We start from the raw sequence: 23,880 nt of genomic DNA, 5'->3' as shown, positions 1-23,880 counted from the left end.
CAGATGTCCCATTTGTGACTGAGCACTCCACTGACCACCATCCACTGCACATAAAATAGTACTTCTCTGATGGGCTCTGAGAGGTGCTCTAATCTATGGGTAGAAAGATACAAATTTAGAGGGCAGTTTGCCTATGACCTCTTAGCAAAATAGCAATAGTAGATCCACCCCAAAGCTCCCCAAGCATGGGTTCTTAGCCACATTTATATACCCAGTGTGTGTTTCCTCCTGTGGAGTGGGCCTTAAATTCAAGCAGTAAGTGACTGGTTACCCCATAACGTTTGTGCCACTATTGCACCCATGGCCGTCTCACCACACTGGTCATTGTTGTATTCACAAGGTTCACAGCTGAGTGATACTACTGAAGACTTCCTGCATAGCGTCTTCCAATACTGTGAAAGTTGGACAGCAGAGAGAAAGCTTCTTAATCAGTACCAACAGTACCATGTCCAGCATCAAAAGTGTGTGGCGTCTTCAGCAATAGGGTTTGATCACAAAGTTCTAGTAGGCAACCAAACTATGAAAGGCTTTTAGAGCCAGGTATAATGCAATCCAGTCGTTTAAGACGTGGAGGCAGGAGGAATAAGTGTCCAGCATCTTCCTTGGCTACATGGTGAATTTGAGGCCATCTTGAGCCAAATAAACCTTTGTCTCAAAAAGGGAGAACTGCTTATCTACTCTGAATTAATCTAATCAGTGTTTTGGTTGTTTCTGCCTTAAAGGTATTACAGATAATTCTGTTATATATGCCTTTGCTTGTGTTGCACATATTCTGTTTGCGGGTAGACCTAGGAAGAAAACTGTTAATCCTAAATCATTGTACCAGCAAGGTGTGAGAGTTCAGGCCTTTTCAAATTTCCTGCCTGATTTTCTGGTTTCCTCCTTGGTGTGTTTTTCTGCCTATTCAGGATATGACTCCTTTGGTGGCTGTACACATTACACATATCAAACTAGAGAGCAGGAGCAAAGCCTGAGGCCCATGCAGTTCTTTACATGAAGGAGGAAGTTAACAGTTAGCATCACTTTCTGGTTCCTGGTCTCTAGCCAGCCAGAGACTCCCTAGAGCTTAGATTCCATTGGTTGTCACTTTGTTTCAAGACTATGCCTAAGGCAGTGTGATTCTAGAGTCTCTAGATTTGATCAAGGTTCTCTAGATTTGGGATAGCCACAGACAGAATCACCAGTAGGCTATTCTTCTCTGTTTTATATTGAAAGTATCTCTTAGGGACCTAACTTTATGGCTGATCCTCCAACCCTTCCATGGATATACAGACACTCATTCCCTGTGTGATGTCGCTGTACTTAGATACATACTGTGTATGACTCCTTAGTCTATGATAGTGCATCAATCCAAGAGATTAGCAGAAACCCATCAGGGGAGTTGAGCTCTGATCCCTCCTTAACATTACAAGAGATAGTAAAGAAGTTTCTGATGAATATACCATATGAACATGCTAAAGAAACTTGTGATTCTATAGGTAAGCAAGGATTCAGAGAGATTTGTAAGCCCCTAGAGCCCAGGGCATTTACTGTACCTGGATTCCATGATTGAACTTTAAGGATACAACCCCCAAGATCTCAAAGACACCTTAGGAGAGTTGCTAACCCACCCCACAAGTTTGTTTGGCATTTTCTCCTTTCTCCAGTGGCCTGCATCTCCAAATTCCCTATGGCTCTGTCATCTGCTCTCACCCCCAACCCCAGTACTCATTGCCAAGGATGTACATTCAGGTGGTCAAGGATTTCAAACTAAAAGGAATCTCTGTGACTGCCTGTGTGCAGCCCTAGAGGGTTGCACTTAGGTCTCCATGGCCTCCTAGATACGCCACACACCGTTAGCGGCAGGTCTCTTGGACCATTCTGTCTTCTGTCGTCTGCCAGGTGGTGTCCAGAGCAGCTGATGTCTGTCTTCTGGGCCATGACACTCAGACTGTAGGAAGGATCCACAGCACTGCAGTATGAATTGTAAGCAGATGCACAGAATCTTTCTGTACTCACTAAAACAGAGAAATGAAGAGCATAGAGACCCAAGCCAGCAGTGCCTAGAGACTGCTGGGAAGAGCTGCCATGGGCCTGAGAACTTTCTCAGTTCGTCCCACACTCCCCTTTTTGCAGCCTAAATAACTTCCTAAAGATGACCCGAGAGATTTTCCCACAAGACAGAACCTCAGCGGACCAAAACCCCTCCCAACTAAAGATTTCTCAACTTTCACAAAGATCTTATAAAAAGTATGCTCGTGATTAAATTGCCTTTGCTTTACTCTGTCATTCCCTCTCCTTACCTGTTTGTAGTGAACTGCAGTTCTTTCCTTTCTGTGGAGTCTCTTGGGGCTACAGTCATTTCCTTACAGATGCTTTGTATAAACCACATGGTGACACGCTCTTACTATGATGGGGAAGACATTGAGGGGTCATCAACATTTCTATTGTCTCAGAATTTATACTGGTCACAGCTATACTTTCCTTTCTCCGTTTCTTGGTCTGACCCAGGTTGTTTCCTTGGCATTCTATGCACACATCTGTACCCCAGAAGTACTTTCAAGCACATGGCCAGCCAGCAGCTCCTAAATCCAAGGAGGCTTGCTCCTTTCTAAGACTTCAGGAAGTTTCTAGAAAAGGCTGTGATCTTTGGGTCTATCCCCTTGAATGAACAGGCCACACCATTGCTGCCCAGTAGATTGTGAGCCACAGTGTCTCTGCACCAGCATGCTGGGCCAGACACTAGGCACGTTCAGAAAGTGAGAGTGACAAATGTCTGCACCAGGCCTGTGACACCCACAGGTGAGCCCTACAGAAAGCTGGCCACAAGACTGCAGGTTGGGTCTGAGCCTCAAGGAAGGTGCCCATGGCCATCACCTCCGGCAGCTACCTGGCAGGTGACCAGAACATGCTTGGCTCACTCAGACTTTGGCTGTGCTCTCCATAGGGAAGTGTTTCTGATCTGTCATCACTGCTACTCTCCTGCTCTCTGAGGCATTGTGGCTTTTTCCTGGTGGTTGGGCAGGAAGCCTCTGGAGCCTGAAGGAATTGCCATGCTTGATGACAGACAAAGGCTATTGATGACTATAAATCCTTAGCTGGTACCTGGCTTATTTAAGGGGCAAGGGACATGTTAAGTGTTCTGAGGGTATATCTTCCTGTGGTGGGCACCCAACTGGGAAGGGAGCTCACAGAGTGACTCACACTGTGCCCACTGAGTTAAGTAGGAGAAAAATAGTCCAAACCAGCAAAGCCTGGCTGAGATACAAAACATAGATCACCCCATTGACTTGTAGCACCACCTCACTGGGCCTCCTCAGGTGACCCAGTTACTGCTGAGCCAGGCTCCAAAGTGAGCAAGCCAGAAGATAGCTACTTGGAGCAGTGCCACATTGAGGGGGGACTGTTCTGGGTGGGCAGATGTGGCTTAGTGTAGAAACTGTGCTCCCACCACCACAGGCCTAAAGACTGTCCAGAGTTCTCTGATTCATAGTCAGGCCTCAGGGTGGGGATGCTCTACTTCCCCTGACAGGGCTTCAGTCTCAAAAGTTGTAACAGGACTATCTCTGTCCTCCATGTTCCCAGTTTCTTCACACAGGACACCTCGGCCATCTTCTCCTGGGTGTCTGGCCTTAGCTGTGTTGCTTACACAGATGTGTAGTATTTCAACTGTTTAGAATGATTGGAACACAGTTGTTCTGTAGACCCTTGTTTTCACCTAGAAGAGAATGTAGTCTCTGAAGCATCAAAACTTTGTTCTTTAATATATATGCCATACTTTTAATGGTGCCTACTAGACATAACAGAGTTTTTGATATCGATGATTATTCAAAATATTTATATTATCGGGTAAAAAGTGGGGGAGGTTGTTGTGTTTCTACAGGACTGGAGATTGAGGTGAGAGCTTCACACATACCAGGAAGTGATCCACCATGAGCTACATCCTTTGATTTTTTTTTAATTTCCTATTGTGAGACAAGGCCTTCTAAATCTCCCAAGCTGGCCCAGCAGTCTTTGACCTTAGGATCCTCCTGCCTTAGCCTCCAAGTAACTGAGATTACATGGATGCAGCACCATGCCCAGCTGGACATGCTTTTCTGTAGGGTCCACTGCACTCTGCACAGCCTCTGTGCTGCAGTGACCACAGGGTTATAGGGTTTTCTCCTGACTTTACTGAAGCCCTGCCCCATGTGTCTTTGTCTCTGCCCTGATAGTCACGCCAGTTGTCACCTCATCTCTGTCTGCATGGTAACTGTGAACACCAGGCTTTGTGGGGGCAAGAGTTAGAATTATCATCCCAGGTGAGGAAAGGTCATGGTCAGAGCCAAGGCTGCCCTGGGTGTTCTACACAGCCAAGTGCCGTTCCCTGCAGATCATAACATGGTGTTTCCCATAGCTGTGTTTGAAGCTCACCTCCTAGTTCAGCACCACTTTTATTTTCTTTTTTAAAATAAAATCTTATTTTACATGCCAATCCCAGTTCCCTCTTCCTCCTGTCTTCCCATGTCCCCCTCCAATCCTCCATTCCACCCCCGCATTCACTCCCTAGAGAGGGTGAGGCCTCCCATGAGGGATCATCAAAGTCTGACACATCATTTGGAGCGGGACCTAGGCCCTCCCCTGTGTATCTAGGCTGAGAGAGTATCCCTCCATGGGGAATGGGCTCCCAAAGCCCATTCACAGCACCACTTTCCACTCCCTTAGACTCTGTGTGTTTGTGTTCCACATCTGCCAACTAACCTGAATGCCTCAACTACTGCATGGCATTTTCCCATCCCATCCCATCTTGTCCCATAAAAATGCACCTCCTTCCCTGGAGCTTTTGAAGTTGCCTACCACTTTAAGGTAATGAGTGTCCTCCATCCTTCAATATAGCTAGACTAGCCAGGTGGTCACCATGTTTTGTGTAAGAAATGCCATTCATCACTGTTCTGCTCATGAAGCAGAATGCCCTTTTCACTCCCTCTAACTTTTCTCTGTGTATTTTCCCGTGCTGATGTCATCCAACCTGACTGTGATTGTTAACAACCCTCTTGTCTCAGAACTACCAGTCCCCTGCTGAGTACTGCAAGAAGCGGGTTTTTGTCTGTCTGTGCAACTCAGTGGAATGTGAATTCTTCTAGCTGTGAGGTAGAGAGTGCATATTAAAAAGCTTTGCTGGATTCTCTCAAGATTCTGGTTCCCAGTGCTAGGAATGGCAATTGGGCCCAGCCAGGGGCTGCTGAGGATAAAAAGCCAGTTGTGATAGAAGGTGACGAGCAGGTAATCTGATTCTGTGTGCCCAGCAGCAAGGACAGTCTCTCCAGCATGGCTGGCACACTGGAGATGCTCAGCAGACACCCAGTGGACACCTCTTCTGGTGCAAGCATGACCTACTTCCTCCATTACATCCTTAATGTACATCTGTTCTTCCAAATCACCAGACTCTTACGCCTTCATCTGCTGTAGATGGTTTTCATAATGTAGCTTGAGAATTCCTGATCTGAACATCCAAAACCAAATTCTTTAAGAGCTTCAAGTTTTACACTTTAGGGCATTTCACATTTTATATTTTTGTATTAGGGAGTCTACCCTAATATTCCTAAATTTAAAAAATGAAATCCGGAGCACTTCTGGTCTCAGCATTTCAAATAGGGAATCGCCAGTCTATACTGCTAATCATTTTTATGGAATATTTATCAGTGTGCTAGCCCCAATAAGAACTGAGGAATCATCTACTCCTCCCTGGAATAACCTGGGAGGGAGATAATCAGTTAAGTAGGCCACCTGAGATTCATCATCATCATCATTATTATTATTAATTATTATTATTACTACTACTGCTGCTATAACAAAAACAACTACAGCTACTACTACTATTTACATAGTCTTACCATGTAGCCCAGATTTCCTGGAACTTGCTGCATAACATAGACAAAGTTAACTTCAAGACTAAACCTTTTGGTTTAGTCTCCTGAGTGCTGATGTTATAGGTGTATACCTCCACACTTTAAATTATTCTTAGCAGTTATTATTTGATTTGTTTATAAAGGACCAATACCTTATGTTTCTACATGTTATTTTCGCCTCAAGCTAGTAGAGAGTGAGTGAGAACAATAACATTTGGAAGTCAGAATCTGAGACAGCTTTTGCTGGTCTGATGGGACCTACTGAACTTGCCCTGATTTAATTTTGACTTGTCTGTAGATAGTTACTACTTAAACCGAAACAGGGTGAGCCTGGTAACTAAGCCTCCTTTGTGGGTGACCTGATCAGTGAATACTCTTGTCCAAGGACAGCTGCTCTGCTATAAACATGAAACCCAACAGATTAAGAAAAGCCTCTTCCTGCCTGGGCTGTTTCCTCTGCGCTAACACTTGTCTTATCACCCACTGGGATGCCGTCTGTTGAGTCTGGCAGCGCTCATTAGTTATGCGACTTTAAAAATATTGACCCATGGTTTTATGAACTGGGTTCAAAGTGCTTTAAATGGATGTGTTCCCATCCTGCGAGTTCTGGGCTTCCCTGATATGCCTGGACAGCACAAGCGATTCTCCCTTTTCACCTGGCAGTACCAAGGCACCTGCTTTGTCCTCTCTATGTCAAAATACAGAACCCTACCTGCCACCTGCTCACAGAGCACTTGCCTCTCAAATGAGGCCCTAGCTGAGAGAGACAGTACTTTCCTTCCTACACTAGCTGTCTCTGGGAGCCTGGTTCCTAATTCCTTTGTCACCCTGTATGGTGTGAACATGAAATGGCCCATAGTATCATGAGTTGAAGACTTGATCCCTCACTGGTGACACTGTTTGGAAGGTGGCAGAGTCTTTGGGAGGAAGTAAGCCCTGAGGGATGAGGATTCTTGGGGTCTATACCTTACCCCTGGCTCCTTCCTCTTGCCACTCACTGCTTCCTGGCCACAACTGGGTGAGCTGTGCTGCTCTTTCTCAGGTACCCATTATACTGCTCAGCCCCTTTGCAAACCAGCTGACCATGAACTGGTACCTCTGAGCCTAAGCATATTTCTCCTATCATATCTTTTTTCTCAGGTACTTGCCATGAATACTGCTTTGCGTGCCTGTCTCTGTGGGCTCTCTGGGCCTTTATTATTTCCATGCTCTGTACAGTGCTTGTCTCTAGCAGGTGTCTTTTGCTGGGCAAGCAAAGGAATGAGGTTTACACTGGGGTTACAACATATATAATTATTAGTCTTCTAATTTGTGAGGTACATGGTAGATTTACCCAGGGCTCTTTCATTCTAGGGCATTTTGTAGGGCCATTTTTCTAAGTTTAGCAACAGGGACAGAACTATGTGGTATGTAACACACGCTGTATACAGGATCTTTGTGATTTCTGCATCTCCCTTGTTGTAGGATGGGGCTCTGAACAGCACTGGCGTGGGTCCCATGGTGGGCTGGCCTGAACAGGAAGGATCTGTAAGAATAGTGATGGTAGGTGTAGAGGCTGTGGAGTGGGTATCCCCATGTGGATGGAAGCTTTAAGCGTTACTTCCCAGAAGCCCAACAGCAGCAGCAGGTTTCTGGTCTTGTTAGCTACATGGTCGCAGGAATAATAATAATTATTGTTGTTGTTGTTATTAAAAAGTATTTAGTGGCTATTTAATATGTCCTAGACACTGTTGAAGGTACTGGGAAATAAGGCAGGTGAGCTGCCTAAGCCATCAAGGTTAGTGGTTCTGGGGAACTGTGACTGGCCCAGAAGAAGGCAGGGGAGGACAGAGCAGTAAATAGACCACAAGTAGACAAGTGATGGGCACCAGCGAGGACTCTGTAGAGAGACCAGCCGAGTGAGCAAACTTTACAGCAGCATCGCTGAGGATGGGTCTGACCATGGCTTGTCCATGCACTGATGGGGTGGGAGCAAAGCAAGGATACATGTGGAAAGACCCTCCAACCAGAAGCCTCACTCCAACCCAAGTGTCTAGCTCTGGCTCCAGGACACCCCTCTGCTGTGCCTTGGACTTCTGGTGAAAAAGAAGGGCTGGTGGTTCCCTAAGAGTTTCACAAGTGCTACTGTTTCTAGGAAGCTTACTCTAAACTCCTCTCCACCTGTGTGGTAGAGCTATGGCTTGCTTAGATGCAACCTTCAATGTCAACAAAGCCATAGAGAGGATGAGAAATGAGAAGGGTCATCTCCTTTGTACCTCCAAAGATTGAAGCCTGTGAACAGGCCCTGGGCAGTTTACCCAGTGGCTTGAGAACTCAGACAGCCCTGACTATGTCCCTATGCCAGAATGCAGCCTGTCTTGTCTCTCCAGAGCCTCAGACAAGCAGACAGAAATCAGGCCATGCTTGGCTTTGGGGCCATTACAGATGCAGTGTCCACGGTGAGAAGGGGAGTGAATCTGACCAGGCAGCTTGTGTTACTCATTCCAGGCATCCCTTTAGAACTGAATGTTGTTCCCAGCACTAAGGTCCCTAGAGATATACGCAGGTTCCTCCCACAGCCTCTGCAGGACTGGTCTTGTATTGTCCAGACAGAGATTGCTTACACTTCAAAAGGGACACTCAGTTACTTCCAGTGTGTCCTCTTGGTTGGATGGAACCAGTGTTGCAACCCAGACCCACGGGGGCAGCCCCACCATGCAAATCTAGCTGTGCTCTGCCTCTGACTTGTTACAGAGTGGGCTGCCTATACAAGCTGATACACAAGCCTGCTTGGTGAAAAAAAAAAAAAAAAAGAGTCTGAGTGTCTAGGTCAAGTGAGGGTTAGGGTTCTTTAAGGAGCAGAAGTCCTGCAAGCATGTGGATTTCATGTGCCATCCCAGTGCAGGGCTCTCCAAAGGGAATCACTTGTTTCTGTACCTCCTCCCACTTTGCACAGCCACCCTGACTCCTGGTGAAGTCAAAGCTGCAGGTCTTGGTGGTGCCCCAGATCTGGCCCACAATCTGGAGCTAGTCATCTTTTGTAGCCTCTGAGACTCAGTTTCCCTCTGTGTACATTAAGTCCTACAATATCTTCCTGGGAAAGGATTCACAGGGCTGGATAACAAAACACACAGAGCTTATCCACATTTTTTTTCTTCCCACCATTAGTGGCTTCATCACTCCAGGGTGGCCTTGGAAAATGGGGCCTGCTCCCCAGCAGCCCAGGCAAGCAAAACACACTTTCAATAAAGTGGAACGGCCTGTGTTCCCAGGAGTACCTGCCTCCTCCTCTCTCCTATCTAGCCGTCTTTTGTAGTTGTGTGCATGTGTATATGTGAGAGAATCTTGTATTTCAAAACACTCTTCTCCCTTGAACATCTTGGCACCCAAATTCTAGCTTTACAACTGAAGTTGATCCCTCCCAAAGTCAGGGGTGACCCAGTTGGTTCCCCTGAGCTTGTCCAAGCTCTGTTCTTGGTGCAGGTCTCCAGAGCCAGCCTCTTCTACTTGGGTGTGAGAGGGAGCCCTGGCCTTGGCTAGGCGTCTGAGCAGGGCCACAGAGCTGTTGCGGGCAGGCAGTGGCTCCTTGAGGTAGTGTGCTTCTGTGTGCCTTGGCCACACCTCCTCTAGCCAGTGGGTCCAGCTCCAGTGGAACTAGAGAAAGGAGTGTGTGTCAACATCATAATGGAGCCAGCGAGGCCCAATTACCCCTTGCTGCAAGGCCACAAGGCGCAAACTGCCTCCTGGTTCTGCTTAGGGGCCAGAGCTGCTGCCCACGTGCAGGCCTGCCCCGTGCCTCTGCACAGAGCTGAACCTTGGGAAGAGCAAGGCTTCGTGGCTAGCTTTGCGCTGACAAAGGGCTTTCAGTGCTGTCAACCGGCTGGGAGCAATCCCTTCCCCCTCCCTACCGCAGCCACTGGGCCTCCCTTTGGCAGGACCAGAGGGCTGCACTTGGAAGTCTAGCCTCTGGAGACTTCCTTTTGAGCTAGAAAAACATGGCTCAAACGTGCCTCACTGCAGCAGGGCTCCGCCTTCTGAACCTATAGAAAGGCCTGGAGTAGATTCAGCCCCACAGACTAGAAAACCTGGCTCCGGCCTCACCCACAAGGCCTGTTATGTCTGGCTCCAGAGGCCTGGTCCTCTGGGGTTTTCCATGCCTGTGAACTAGGCCCCATTCATTTCCCTGTGGTTTCAAGAGAACGTCCAAAATGTTGAGCAGGTTGTAGGGAGCCCAGGAGGAAAGGGGTCAGTGAGAGGCTCTAGCTGTGACGTGGGGTGGCCCTGTGGTCCAGCCATGGTGGGTGCCTTGTCAGTCTGCCGCTGCCACTTCTTCTCCCCAGGTGCCCCTCCCCACTCCCCTGCTGCTTGGACTCCAGCTACCGCCCCCTCCCATCACCTAGGCCTCCACTTTCCAGCTCCCTAGCCACCAGCTCCACCCTGGCCTGGCCTCAAAGGGAACTGCAACAAAGACCTCTAAAGTTTCCCACCCCCAGCGGCCCTCAATTTAGTGCTGCTCGGACCACTGACTTCCCATCACGCCCCATTCCCTTGCAGTTTTCCACCACACTACACTCAATTTGGGGCCGCTGAGAGCAGCAGGTCTCCTGTGAGAGTAGCTGCTGCCTCCCCACCTTGGGCTGCCCGGCTGTAGATAAGGGCATGCTCTAGCACACAGCTCCTGTGAGAGGCCCAGCAGCTGCCTTCACAGCTACTGAGGAGCCCAAGGGCTCTTTAGCCCACAGTGAAGATGTGCCCATGTGGGGAAAATTTGGTTTTCAGAAGAAATGAATTTGAAACTGGCTGGGAGCAATTCTTATCAAATTTCCAAGTTAGCAGTTTTCACCAACTGCTAATTGAACAATCTCTGTGAGTGGCCTAATTCCATTAGCATGAGATTCCCACAGAGTCTTGCAAGTGCCCTGGTGGCTGAGGGCAGGGGCTCTTCTTGTCTCACACTTGGTGTGGGCCTTTGAAAATGGATGCAGTTTCAGGATTCAGCAACAGCCAGCCCCTCCGCTCTGGCCCTGTAGATGAGCCCCGCTCGGCTCCAGGTCAGTTCTGAAGTCACTTTGCAAGTGTTCTGGGTATGAAGCAGGAAGAGATGATTTCTCTTCTGGGTTAGCAGGTAAATTGGATCTGAGGGTGGAACAACTCGTAGACTCCACCTCCCTGGCCAGGCAGCATTAAGAGGCCAGGTGCAAAGGACAGGGTCTGGACAGGGCCTGCCCTCAGCACCACATCCCTACCTGAGGAGAGACGCAGGGTTAGTGCCAGCCTCTTGCTGTTCTCTCAAGGAACTGAGCTCTGGGGGTGGAAACAGCAGCTACTCTGGTGCCCATTCCTGTCCTCAGGCCACAGTGAGGTAGCTGACTGTCCAGTGGGCTCGGCAGTGCTCTGAGGCCATCCATCTGCCCTCTGGCACAGTGTTGGACGAGGAGCCTAGGGAATGTAGCATCTAGCTTCTCTGCCCCTGGCTGGCTGTGAGACTGAGCAAGGGTTCTATCTTCCTGACAGCTGCAGCATGGTGTCAGAGGTGACCTGTGACCTCTAGGGTCTGTAAGGAAACAGCATTAGCTGCTATGACCAGCCTTCCTACAGGGAGCATTGTCAAGACAGAGGCTGTAGACCCTCGGGCCCTTCCTCTGCACTGACTTGGTAGCTCACCTGCTCTTGCCTGCTCTGGAGTCAGATGTGAGACAGTGACTCTACCTCCCTCCTCCTCTTGGCCTGCTGGCTGGTTTCCTTCAGTCTCTCTCACAGCATGAGTTCCTGCCTCACAGAGTACCTTCAGCTTGTTTGAAAGTAGTAGCAAGGACACTGCCCCTCACCATGACTGCATGAAGCATTGTCTGCACTTGGCCTATCATCCCTACCCTGTGTTTCTGTCTCCCCAGCCCTACCACCATGCTGGCTTGCTTCTGCTTACAGCCCCAGGGGCCCTTCCCTACGCTTTCCTTTGCCTCTGCAGCACTTCACCAGGCACAGCCTGCTACAGCTCATCTGCAGCCTTCTGCCTCATCCTACACCTCTCCCTCTGCTCGGGCATCCTGAGGGCCAGTGCACACACATGTTCACCTGGTTCACTACCCTGTACTGCTGCATTGCTGCTTTGACTACTCTACCAGGATGAGCTCCTCAGCCTGAATCCTGACTGGTCCTGCTTCTCTCCCCCACCTCCAACCATCACCACCCCCTTATGTGAACCATCTTCCTTGTTCAGCAGCCTTCCAGCTCCCAGGTGGGGTCCAGGCCCCTCCCCTCAATTCCTTACTTCCCCCTGGAGCTTTTTTAAGTTTCACTCTTGGTTCCTTGGCATCTCTTGGAATTAATCCTGCTTGCGAGTATACCTGTCTATGGGAGCATCTTAGGGAAGGACTGAGGCATTCTGAATGTCACCAAGGCAGCTGACCCTGCGAGGAGACTGCTGCTTAGGGGATGCAGGAGTTAGAGTGGGTCACTTCCCTTTTGCACATTGCTCCTTCCACCCAGAAACAGAAGGGTATCCTTGGGCCATTGAAGTGGCACCCAGAGTAGAGTGAGGCCACAGCTAGAAAAGATGAAAAAGAAATCCAACAAACAGCCAGCTAGCTTTGAAGGCTGAGGCCTGCCAGCCATTGCTGTTGTAAGTAACTCCGCTGCTGTTTATTAGGAAAGTGGTTCTCAGTAGATGAGGTAGGGTGTGGAGGAAAGATGAGGAGACTGTGTGGTTCTCAGTAGATGAGGTAGGGTGTAGAGAAAAGATGTGGAGACTGTGTGGTTCTCAGTAGATGAGATAGGGTGTAGAGGAAAGATGAGGAGACTGTGTGGTTCTCAGTAGATGAGGTAGGGTGTAGAGGAAAGATGAGGAGGCTGTGTGGTTCTCAGTAGATGAGGTAGGGTGTAGAGGAAAATGAGGAGACTGTGTGGTTCTCAGTAGATGAGGTAGGGTGTAGAGGAAAGATGTGGAGACTGTGTGGTTCTCAGTAGATGAGATAGGGTGTAGAGGAAAGATGAGGAGACTGTGTGGTTCTCAGTAGATGAGGTAGGGTGTAGAGGAAAGATGAGGAGACTGGGTGGTTCTCAGTAGATGAGGTAGGGTGTAGAGGAAAGATGAGGAGACTGTGTGGTTCTCAGTAGATGAGGTAGGGTGTAGAGGAAAGATGAGGAGACTGGGTGACTCCAGGTTATCAGCATACCTGGCAGGGAATATCTGGAGTCAGAAGCACCTGGGGACTAAACAGAAAGGGCACCGGCGCTCCCACCTCCTGAGCTGGAGCTAGCTATGATTTGTCCTGGGAGTGTTCACTCTGCAGGTTGTTGAAGAATAGAACATGCACCATGAGCTATAACCTAGGACCAGGAGGCCATCGCAGTCTGGAAGGCCAGGTGCTATGACGAGGACCAAGAGGATGCTAAGAGCGAGTTCTTTACCATCCTCCAGGCTGACTGATCGCTAAAGAAAAGAGAGGAGAGGAGAGGGGCCCTAACACAGGTGGATTCTGGGCTGTGGGAACAGAGATACAAAAGGACCTCAAAACTTGAGTAGGCAGAGAAGAAGAGTGATGTGGTTTGTTTTGGTGTGAAAGCAACAGAGCAGCGGAAGATGGAAACTGGGACAAAGGTGATGGATGACATTGTGGTGGATGAGCCCGAGATGCTTCTGTAAATCTACCCCAGGTCCCAGAGTTGGAACACTTAATGCAGTCTTACATACGCTGTTGCTCTAGGAAAAAGAAGATCACAGAGCAGGTGCCAGACAAGAGGAGCAAGGTCTAAGTCAGGGTTCACATTACCACGGTCTATTTAGCATTTATTTAAGGCCAGGAACTTAATAGACTGCATCTCTGCTTGATTGGTGTGCCCGCCTTCCTCACCTGATCTCTGTCAGGCATGGTGATTCATACTGATGATCCCAGTCTTCAGGAGGCTGAGGCAGGAGGATCACAAGTTTCAAGCCAGCCTGGGCTACACAGAGAAGACCCTATCTGAAAACAAACAAACAAACTTATGAGTAAACCTCCAATAGTAAGCACACTTAGGACACAGACAAACAGACGTGTCCCAGTTCAGGCCTCAGAAGGTGGGAGCTGCCTCTAGCAGCTCTCTTCTAGGTCGTGCTGAGCACACTCGCTTCCTGGGTGAAGATGCATAGAATAAAAAGAGGAACAAGGCAAGCCCTGGCAGCCCATGTCCATTTGTGTCTGTGCCTTTCTCTTTACGTGGTATTAGCACAGCTCTGGGTGAAGTTGCCTTTTCTGTGATCTGGGATGTGTACTTATATGTAGATTGTTGCTTGCTATGAGATGACTCCCTGGCTCAGCTGTTCCCTGAGAAGCTCTGTCTCTCTCCAGGCCCTGTAAGTCCTGAGGACAGGTATGGGATGCTGTGAGTGAGGGCTGCGAGCTTTTACACTGATATCCTGACTGACTGCTTTCTGTCCCAGCACAGTCCCACCCAAGACCTCCAGAGTTGTGGGGCTCTAGTGGCTCTAGGCTCCAGACGCTCAGCAGATGCCAGGCCTGGGACTGAGGCCCCATCTCTGAGGGCTTGGCTTGCTGTTCTGGAAGGTGACCCTGGCTGGCAGCCATTCTGAGCCCCTATTTAGAGCAGTTGTCAGGCAGTTGCTGGGCTCCCATCCCCATCCGCAGGGCTGAGTGATCTCATGCCTATGTGATGTTGTCACTGGGGGAGGAGGTGTCCTAAGACTGAAGGCAGGTGCCCAGACCAGAAGGAGAGTGTTAGCCATGGCAACCCAGACAGCCCTCAGCCACTTCCCCAGTCCCATTCCCTAATGCACTCCAGACTGGTTAATTTGCCCTGAGATAGCACAGGGTATTGTTGAATTTAGCTGCAAGTTTATCTATGCAGCATTGCCCCTTCCCCACGTAAGAGAATAGATCAGATTATCTATTGGTCAGAGCTCATTGGTCAGAGGCCACCGTCACACCCTGTTTGCACAAACCCCTTAGCCCAGTGGGTTTGACTGAGAAATAAACAGCCATTGTCACTCCTGGAACCCCCGTACATTGGGCCACAGAATCACAATTTGTGAACTCTGGGGCTGTTCTTGCCCAGAAGTTCTTGGGTTCTAAGCAGCTCCTGCCACGTCCCACGTCCTGGGACAAAAGATTCTGGGGACCCTCTGCTGGTCACAGTGAGAATTGCTCAGGAGTAGGCAGGTGCCTTCAAAGGAGCCCTTTGCTAGCCCTTGGTGTGAGTAAAGGGTCTCTGTGCGCCTCTCCATGGAGTGACTGGCCCCAAGGGAATCCTGAGCTCAGTGGTGCTCTGGCTGTCGGTGACCTGGCCATGTCTCATCCTGAGGGGACGGTCTTACAGCTCTTGGAGTCATGGGGCTCCAGGGCCAGAGCGTCTGCCAAGCCCTTTGTTGTGTATACAGGCATGTTCCTTCCCCTTCCACTTGTGGCTGTGGGAGGATTTTAAGGGCAAGGTGTGGGGAAACGGTCCCCACAACTGCCCTGTCACAGTAATGAGCCTTATTAGCAGCAGAGAGTGGGGACTTAGTGCTATGCCATCTTACTGTTTGGTGACAGTGTTCAGGTTTATACTTTGATCTTGCTAAACTGTGTGCAGGGTTCATAGGCTAATGTCTTACTCAAAGGGAGAGAGTAAGGGGAAGACAGATGTACGGAGAAAGAGAGGATGGACAGATGGATAAGGGCTGTTAATGGAAATGGAATCCACAGGTGCCAAGGCACCTGAGCAAGGCCAGCTATGTATCCAGAGCCACACCAGACTGTGATCAGGGTTATCTATGCACTTCTTTTCTCAAGGCCTTGGATAGCCTGTGGTATTGTGCAGATGTCCAGGGGAAATCCATAGCAGGGCTCTGGTCACTGGAGGAACAGCTTGCCTGGCATCTGTCAGCGGCCCCTTTCACCCATCCCTTCTCTGTGTTTTTGTCCTTGTCCCTGCATGAGCTCGTGAGTAGCAAAGCAGAAGAACTCCTGGGGAGCGGGAGTCTGGTTCATCCCAAGACACTTTCTGACCTGTAGGTTGGGGCAAGGAGAGTCCCTGTCTGAGCCACTAGCCCAACCCTGCTCCTCATCCTGCCTGCCTGCCCTGTCCTCACAGCCCTGGTGTGGGGCCCTGCTGCCACCTGCCGGCTTCACATATAAACTGCAATCCTGGCTCAGCCCTGGGGTTACAAGGAAAAGACTGTGTACTCTGGTCCACAGGATTCTGGGACTGCATGAAGAGAAAAAGTCTGGACACATGCCTACCCACCACCCATAGCAATGCCTATTGAGTGGACAAATTCACAAACATGGGGCATTTGGGTAAGAGTCTGAGCAGGAACAGACAGAGCATCCCAGCACTCTGGCAGCTGAGGCAGGGAGAGGCTGATCAGATGTGCTGGTCATTTGTGTGGTGGGTAGGAAGAAAGGAAAGCACCAATGCGTCTTTGGCATTTAATATTCCTGCCTGTGTCCAACCCAGAACACATGTTCCCTCCATCTGCCTTTGCACTGACCCTTCCCGTGATCAGATACTAACCCTGTCTTACTTTGAAAAGAAAGATTGGGAGAGGTCTGTGATTCATTGAGAGTCCTACAAGAGTGTGGTAGACAGTATTTAAACTGTGTCTCAGAGACTTGGTGGTCAGTGATGGTGATTGGCAGGCACTATCAGGCATGGGGACAGATTGGGTGCTGGGAGGCAGGTGACTGCCTAAAAACTCTGGCTACAAACTATTGGACAACACAAAGCCCTCTCTTCTTGAGCCAGGTCTCTTGAATAGTGAAAGAGTCAGCTAAGGTCCCCCATGACAGAGGTGTGCCCAGGCATCCGTGACAGGAGCCAGGCATGCCCAGGCCCCACCTGGTAGGGCCTACATGGCTGAGGTACTTACGTAGTCCTTGCTGTAGAGAAAACTCCCTGAGGAAGCACCTTGGCAGAGCAAAGGCTAGATTCTTCATAGCAGGTCTAGTCTTGGCATAGTAGTGATTCTCCCTTGCTATGTTTGATTTTCCTTCTAAGAACTTATCTAGATGACAGGTCTGACCAAGCAAAGATACTCAACCTCTAATAGAGAAATGTATCCCAGGCTTCCTCAGACTCTGCCAAACCCACAGAGTTCCCTCTGTGGGAAAAGCCCGAGTCTTCACATGCAGTCTTGGGGAGTCTCCTCTAAGCTGAACATGGTCTCTAAGGGTCCCTGCCTTCCCAGGGGGCAAGCTTTCTCCACAGAAGACATCCTAACTACAGTAGGATGCATACTCCCTTCCTGAAAGGCTTCATTTTCAATCCACTTACCTGAGCCCCAGGGTCAGGGGAGAACAGTGTGTGAGCTGCCCAGGATTAGAATATAGGTGCTGACCTCAGGGCTGATTGACGCTAACTCCTGCTTTTCTACACTAGGGCCTTGACATGTTTCCATCTTCCTATTTAGAGTTTTATCCGTGTGTACTTAAAGTAATTCAAATTTCACTGAAGTGCAGGAAAATTAGAATGATAGCTTTTCTTACAAGTGAGCCTTAGAGGAAGCCCAGCCACCCTTTCCACCAGAGATCTTTACTGTGCCCCATCTCTGGACCAGGTATGACCCGAGAGCATCTGCCTGTCAGTAGGAAAGGAGACATCTTTGGTCACTGTTCCCCACTTAGAAAGGAGAACACACACACATTCACAGACCGAAAGAGAAAATCAGTATTGACAGGTTGACTCTGGGAGAACCTGAGCCTGGAAATGAGAGAGAAAGAGCTAGAAGGAACAAGTTTGATCAGGTCATAGGAAGGTTCTTACACGGAGAACTAAGGTAGAAGAGAACCAGCTAAGCAGGGATCTTGGGACAGGGCAGTGTCACCTGCCTCCAGGATCCCTCTAGTTACTACCCCTTTACCACAGGCTTGTAGAGGAGTTCATGCTCCTGGCCAACATGGCAGTGGCCCACAAGATCTTCCGCACCTTCCCGGAGCAGGCCTTGCTGCGCCGGCACCCACCACCACAGACAAAGATGCTCAGTGACCTGGTGGAATTCTGTGACCAGATGGGACTGCCCATGGATGTCAGCTCTGCAGGGGCCCTCAATGTGAGTGCTGGTGCAGGGAATGGGAAGCCCTACTTGGAGAAGAGAAGAAGGCCTGGAAGTTGGGCTCATGGTCACTTCTGTGTCCTTTGTAGCCCCTCCCTGTTCAGCCGTGTCTCCCCTGCAGTGGGGAGGCTGGCTCCAGCCAGGGGAAGGCCCTATTATCTGGTCTGGACCAAGGGTGGTGTCATGGTGTAGCTACTGGCATGTCCTATAGCAAGGACTAGTTGGGCTGACTGGAAACAAGGAATCTTAGAGGAAGTCGCTTCAAGTGCCCCCTTCTTGGAGCTAAGCTTTAGGGGGTTGCAGAACTATGTCCTGACTCATCCCACACAAAGGCGATCTTCCACCCATACTCCAAGATTGGGGTGGGGTGTGGTGGGGTGGGGTGGAGGGGCAGAGGATTCCTCTAGTTGAGAGAGTTAGCCTGCCAGCTAAGCATGGAAGAGCACAGGCCCATTGTGCGCCACGTGCTGTGGACCACTGCTCTTGGGCCCCACAGGTTGTCATCAGTTCAAGGCTGGACCCCATAGCCTGGGAACCCTTCTCTACTCTCAGATGGTGAGCAGGTGATGAGCCTCCACCCTCTTCCCAAGCCTGACCATGTCTTAAACAGGTTTCTGGGGTTTACTTCTAGAAAAGCCTGACCAAAACATTTGGAGATGACAAGTACTCTCTGGCCCGGAAGGAGGTGCTCACCAACATGTACTCCCGGCCCATGCAGGTAAGGAGAGGCCACACCTGTCCCTCATCCCACAAGTGCCCATAACTCTAGCTGGCAGGCACACCTGGGATAGGCAGGCCCTGGGCTCCAGAAACTCTTGTGTGTGTACAAAAGCATGTTCCAGCCCTCAAGGGCTTCTCTGGCCTATGACTGCCGGAAACCCCAGGCAGGGGAAAGGGCCTCCACCTTTACTACAGCTGCAGAACCTGGCCAGGAGAACCAGTCTGCTAGGAACTTGAGCCCATGTCCGAGGCAGATGACAGCTATGAGGTAGACAGATGGGCTGGCTCCTAGCAGCCTGTCACAGCCCTCCAGGTTCCTACAGGGCCTAAGCACCCTGGGGTGGGAACCATCTCAATAGATTGGCAGGTGGATGGGAGTTATGGGTACTAATGGGGTCAACTGTGGGCTCCAGCACCTGCCAGGGCAGTGGCAGGCCATTTTTCAAGGGTCAGTCACTCTCGGCAGATTCAATCTGTTCATGAGAGTCAGGTGGCCTCCGCCAGCCACAGCTGATTTATTTCCTGATAACTCTACTAGGATGGAGCTATCAGGGCCTCTGCAGGTCTGGCCGCCTGTTCCCTGATCCCAGTCTCCAGTGACTATTCCCCACCCCTACCCCAGGGGTGCCCAAACAGATGGGCTGAGCACCTTGCCGTTCTCACCAAAAGCCTAAAAGACCTTGGGCTGTGCCCTGTGGAATGCTTCTGCCACCCAGGATTCCAGTGACAAGGAGTGACCCAGTGACGGACAGAACAGGGACACAGCAGTGAGGAGAGCAGGACCTGGTTCCCAAGAGAGCTGCTGAAACAGGACACTAGAGCTGTCCCAAGGACCTCTGTCCCAAGGCTCTCTGCAGAGAGCCATTGTTGTTCCCCTGCACATAGATGGCTACACTGAGCTAGAATGAGCCTGGACCCCTTTTCCTCCTCAGCCTGTCTGAGGAACCGAGCCACTGCTGAGAACAAAGATGAGCATGATTTGCTGTGAAGACTATGCACACTTTCTCCAGCAACTTGCCCCAGACATAACTCAAGGCCCAGCAGGGGCCATACCCTGAATTCCAGGACTGTGTACGTGGAGTAACCAGAGCAAGTGGTCCATTTGGCCAGGCACTCTGGAGCTTATAAGGGAGTGTGGCAGGGCTCAGGCCTGACTTTGTCTAGGTTGTACTGAGGCTGAGAGCAGCTCGGTGACTCTTTTTACTCATGTCTCTTAGACCTGTGTGTTGCCTTGGGCAGTTGTTTAGAAGCAAACAGATGCAGGCTGGCAGGCTAGCAAGCTGCTGACATTCACTGGAGTACTCTGGAACCAGTGGGCAAGTGTGGCCATCAGCTGGGCAGAGATCAGGGCTAGAGGGGATGGGGTTGGCTCAACAAAATCTGAGGAGCTGCTTGTGGGCTGTACTCCCATAGGGGTTGGCACCTTCTCATGCTGGCCAGGGACACATGACATCCTCAGCTTCAGCTGTGTCTCCAGAAGACAGTGCATAGCCCTGAGCCAATGTAACCATATGCTTTCCTCTCTGCAATCATCCTGACCCAGGGTAGAAGCCCAAACCCATCTTAAGGAGGATCAGTCCCCAGGCACCCCCTCTGCATCATCCCTGGCGGGGACTCAGCAGCCATGGGCCTTTAGAAGGAGGAACCCTTGTGCAGCTGATCTGGTGGCTAGTCCCACAGGGCTAGGGGCCACCTAGCTCCTGAGGGCTCCCAACACCCCATACACAGCAGAGACATAGCTCTCTGGGCTATTCCAAGCACTACCCTCATGGACAGATTCCTAGCAGCCCTGGGCATGGCTAACATGTATCCTGAGTGGGAAAGGGATCTGAGTACCACTGTCTTCTGTGGCAGCTGCTGAGATCCCTTAGGTAGAATGACCTGGCCCCAAGAGCCTGACTGGCTTTGATTAGCTGCCTAAAGCTTATAGGGGAGGCCTGTACCAACCCTGCCCGGGCCAGGCTCTGGGTCTCAGCACCCACCAGACCCAGCCAGGCTTAGTCCCACTCTCCCTCCAGATGGCGCTGTACTTCTGCTCTGGGATGCTACAAGACCAGGCGCAGTTCCGGCACTATGCTCTCAACGTTCCCCTCTACACACACTTCACCTCTCCCATCCGCCGCTTCGCTGACGTCATAGTGCACCGCCTCCTGGCTGCTGCTCTTGGTAAGGAATATGACTCTGGCCTGGGAAGGCCTTTGCCAGTCAAGAGCTACATACTCTCAGAGTAAGTGACCAGAGACCACATTACTGTGGAAGTCCCAAGGGACAGAAGCCTAAGTCTGAACACTGTCCACCCACAGCCAGGTGGTGGGAGCTACAGTGGGACTTACTGAAAGCCTAGGACCATGGTTGGCCCCAGAGCCCTTGCCCCAGCACACAACCTTCCTCAGCCCCCACAGTAGCAACCCTGATGGCCTCTCCCCAGGCTACAGTGAGCGGCCGGATGTGGAGCCTGATACCCTGCAAAAGCAAGCTGACCACTGCAATGACCGCCGCATGGCTTCCAAGCGTGTACAGGAACTCAGTATCGGCCTCTTCTTTGCTGTTCTAGTAAGGGTGAGTGTCCAGCCCGGTCCCTGCCCCCGCCCCTGCCCCTCCCTCCTAGGTACGCACTCACCAGGAGCTTATATGAAGAATGGGCAATCATTGTTCCTACAGGAGAGTGGCCCCCTGGAGTCTGAGGCCATGGTGATGGGTGTCCTGAACCAAGCCTTCGATGTGCTGGTACTGCGCTTTGGGGTGCAGAAGCGCATCTACTGCAACGTGAGTGTGCCACACGGGAGTGGGAGGTGTACACCTGCAGGCCAGACCCAACCCTAGAGGACTTAGCACTCTCTGTTCAGTGCCTTTTCCCTGCTTCTGTCTGTTTTCTTGTTGGGGACTCCCATATGGCCCAACCCAGAACAGCCTAGAAGGTCGGCAGTAGAGGGTCCAGACCCCTGACCCTAAGTTTGTCTGATAGACCCTACCCAGATACCCAAGTAGGCCCACCTTGGCCAGGACTTCAGGTCAAAGGTCATGCCTAAACGTTTCCCTAAAGATCCAAGCACTCAGAACATAGCCAGGATGGCAGTGTGTGGGGCCTGGGGTGTTTTTATAGGAATATGTGGAAGGGGAGGCCAGAGGATGGCCAGGACTGCTCTGAACATTGTGTCCCTGAAGAGAAGGAAAAGGCCAGTCCTGTCGTGGGTTCTTCACTGGGTGATAGTTTATTCAAAGTTGTCTTGGTACCTGCCATAATGTCAGCTGGGGGCTTTGTTTTAGCTTCTCTGTGGTCACCTGGCTCCTGTCCCTGACTTTGAACTCCTACATACAGAGCACTTGGGGAAGTGTGGAGCCCCACACTGGAAGAGGCATGGAATTAATAAAGGAGATAGAGCAGGAGAGGGCCAAGTGCAGCTGGCAACATAAAGCACCTGTGGTTCACTGAACTCTAGGTCCGCTCTGTTACCCGGCCTCCGCCTGGGCTGTTAGACCTCTCACCAGCAGGGGGCGCAGCCATCAGGTAGTTTAATAAGCCTGTGCAGATCTGTTCCCTTCCCTACAGTTACCACAGGAGCCCTGATTCCTTTGGGCAAAGGTGATTTGACAGACCCTCCTGAAGCTTGCTGGGTAGGAGTGGCCCATGTCTCAGGCCAAGTAACAGGTTCCCTCCAGCCAGTCAGAAATATGCCAGGGCAGAGGGCCACCCCTAAGCCGGAGAATTGAATGTTCAGAGGTGATAGCCGAAGCCCATGGCCTGAAGCTCTGGCGTGTTCACCCCCAGGCACTGGCCCTTCGATCCTACCACTTTCAGAAGGTGGGGAAGAAGCCAGAGCTCACTCTGCTTTGGGAACCTGATGATCTTGAAGAGGAGCCAACACAGCAGGTCAGCCCCCTACTGTGTCCCTGAGTCCCCTTCTGTCTCCCACGTGTGCCCCTAGGTCCTCATCTGCCCCTCACTTTCCTCCTGTACTGTAGGCTCCCCAGTGGGGTTTCAAGCCCCTCACTTAGACTCCAAGTTCTCATATGGGAACACCCACTAGAGACAGAGACAAGAGCTGTCTCTCTCCCCCAAACATAACCTTCAGGACTCTTTGAGAAGCTGATAAAGCTGTAGACCTTATATCCCTCTTGTTCCAAAGGCTGGCCCAGTCCAGCCCTGTTCTCTTGACATTCATGAATGTGCACTGAATCCCAGGTGCCTACATGGTGCCATCTGGCCCATTGGTTCTCCCCGGGCCCCATGACTCCCATTTATAGATGGGCGACAGAGGCTCAGGGAACTAGTGAGCCTCGGGTCATCTGGCTTTGATTATAGGCCCTTACCCACCCTGTCCTCTCCCTGTGCCTGGCTCTGCTACAGGTCATCACCATCTTCAGCCTGGTGGATGTGGTCCTGCAGGCAGAGGCCACAGCCCTCAAGTACAGTGCTGTCCTGAAGCGACCGGGCCCTGAGCGCTCCCTGGGCCTGGAGAAGGAGTCTGATGAGGAGCCTGAGGACTGAATGCTAGCCCAAGCCAGGCCTGTGCCTGCCCTACCCTGCTGGCTTTTAGGAACAGGACCTTTTGACACCAAAGGGGATTTTTAATTTGGTTTTTAACAACTCAGGGGTTTGTTTTTATTTTTTTTCATTTTATTTTACTTTTGCAGCTCAGTTTTTAAATGAACTGGAAGGGATACGGTGTGGTTGGGGGTCAGGGGAGGGAATGCTGAGGCTGGCCAATGCTTCCCTTAGCAGAGAGGGTTCCCAGTCCCCCTGGGCAGGCAGCCTCGCTTCCACCAGGCCACCCACTGCCCTTCCCTGCCCAGGAAATGGGGGGGTTCAGCAAATCAGTGTCATGGAATAAAATCAAGTGTGAAGTGCTGTCTGTGTAGATGCCATGGGGAAGCCTGGCAGCAGGGTGGCCTGTGCACCCAGGGCAAGGGGGCTCCCTAGGACCCACCTCACAGCTGAGCTGGGGTCATCGGCTCAGGACCTTCCTGCCAGCTCCAGGGTGATTCACGAGCCATGCATGGCAGATTGATACTGCAGCTTCCTTCTGGCTGATTAAAAATGTAATTAGTATGCACAGCAGGGAGCTGCCAGTCACCCTGTGCATGTGACTGTGGCCATCCCTCCTCTGCTGCCAGCCCATGAGATCTGGGGAGTGGGACTACAACCTCTCCATCTTGTATACCATAGACCAAAACTCCGAAGTAGCCCTGATGGCGTCTGTAATATGAGTAGGTACCTGATACCTGCACCCTAGCGTTGTGAAATGATCATGGAATTGGGTAATGCTGGGCCTTCCAGACAAG

General features: G+C 50.8%; 1 protein-coding gene across 3 annotated transcripts in view; it reads left to right on the top strand.

Moving 5' to 3' along the window:
• The window catches only part of Dis3l2 (DIS3 like 3'-5' exoribonuclease 2), a 330,069-nt gene extending 306,623 nt beyond the window's left edge, over positions 1 to 23,446 (top strand). For all 3 annotated transcript variants that reach the window (XM_040753119.1, XM_040753118.1, XM_040753120.1), the window contains 7 exons: positions 17,691 to 17,874; positions 18,509 to 18,595; positions 20,616 to 20,763; positions 21,026 to 21,156; positions 21,259 to 21,363; positions 22,367 to 22,468; positions 22,946 to 23,446. In XM_040753119.1, the coding sequence (XP_040609053.1) occupies positions 17,691 to 17,874; positions 18,509 to 18,595; positions 20,616 to 20,763; positions 21,026 to 21,156; positions 21,259 to 21,363; positions 22,367 to 22,468; positions 22,946 to 23,086 (898 nt within the window). In that variant the 3' untranslated portion in view covers positions 23,087 to 23,446. The remainder of the gene's footprint in view (positions 1 to 17,690; positions 17,875 to 18,508; positions 18,596 to 20,615; positions 20,764 to 21,025; positions 21,157 to 21,258; positions 21,364 to 22,366; positions 22,469 to 22,945) is intronic.
• The last annotated feature ends 434 nt before the right edge of the window (positions 23,447 to 23,880 follow it).

Source organism: Mesocricetus auratus, unplaced genomic scaffold (genome assembly GCF_017639785.1).
Source record: "Mesocricetus auratus isolate SY011 unplaced genomic scaffold, BCM_Maur_2.0 Super-Scaffold_100010, whole genome shotgun sequence".
Lineage (NCBI taxonomy): Eukaryota > Metazoa > Chordata > Mammalia > Rodentia > Cricetidae > Mesocricetus > Mesocricetus auratus.
The sequence above is the reverse complement of the archived record's forward strand: the minus strand, read 5'-3'. Positions and strand labels throughout refer to the sequence as shown.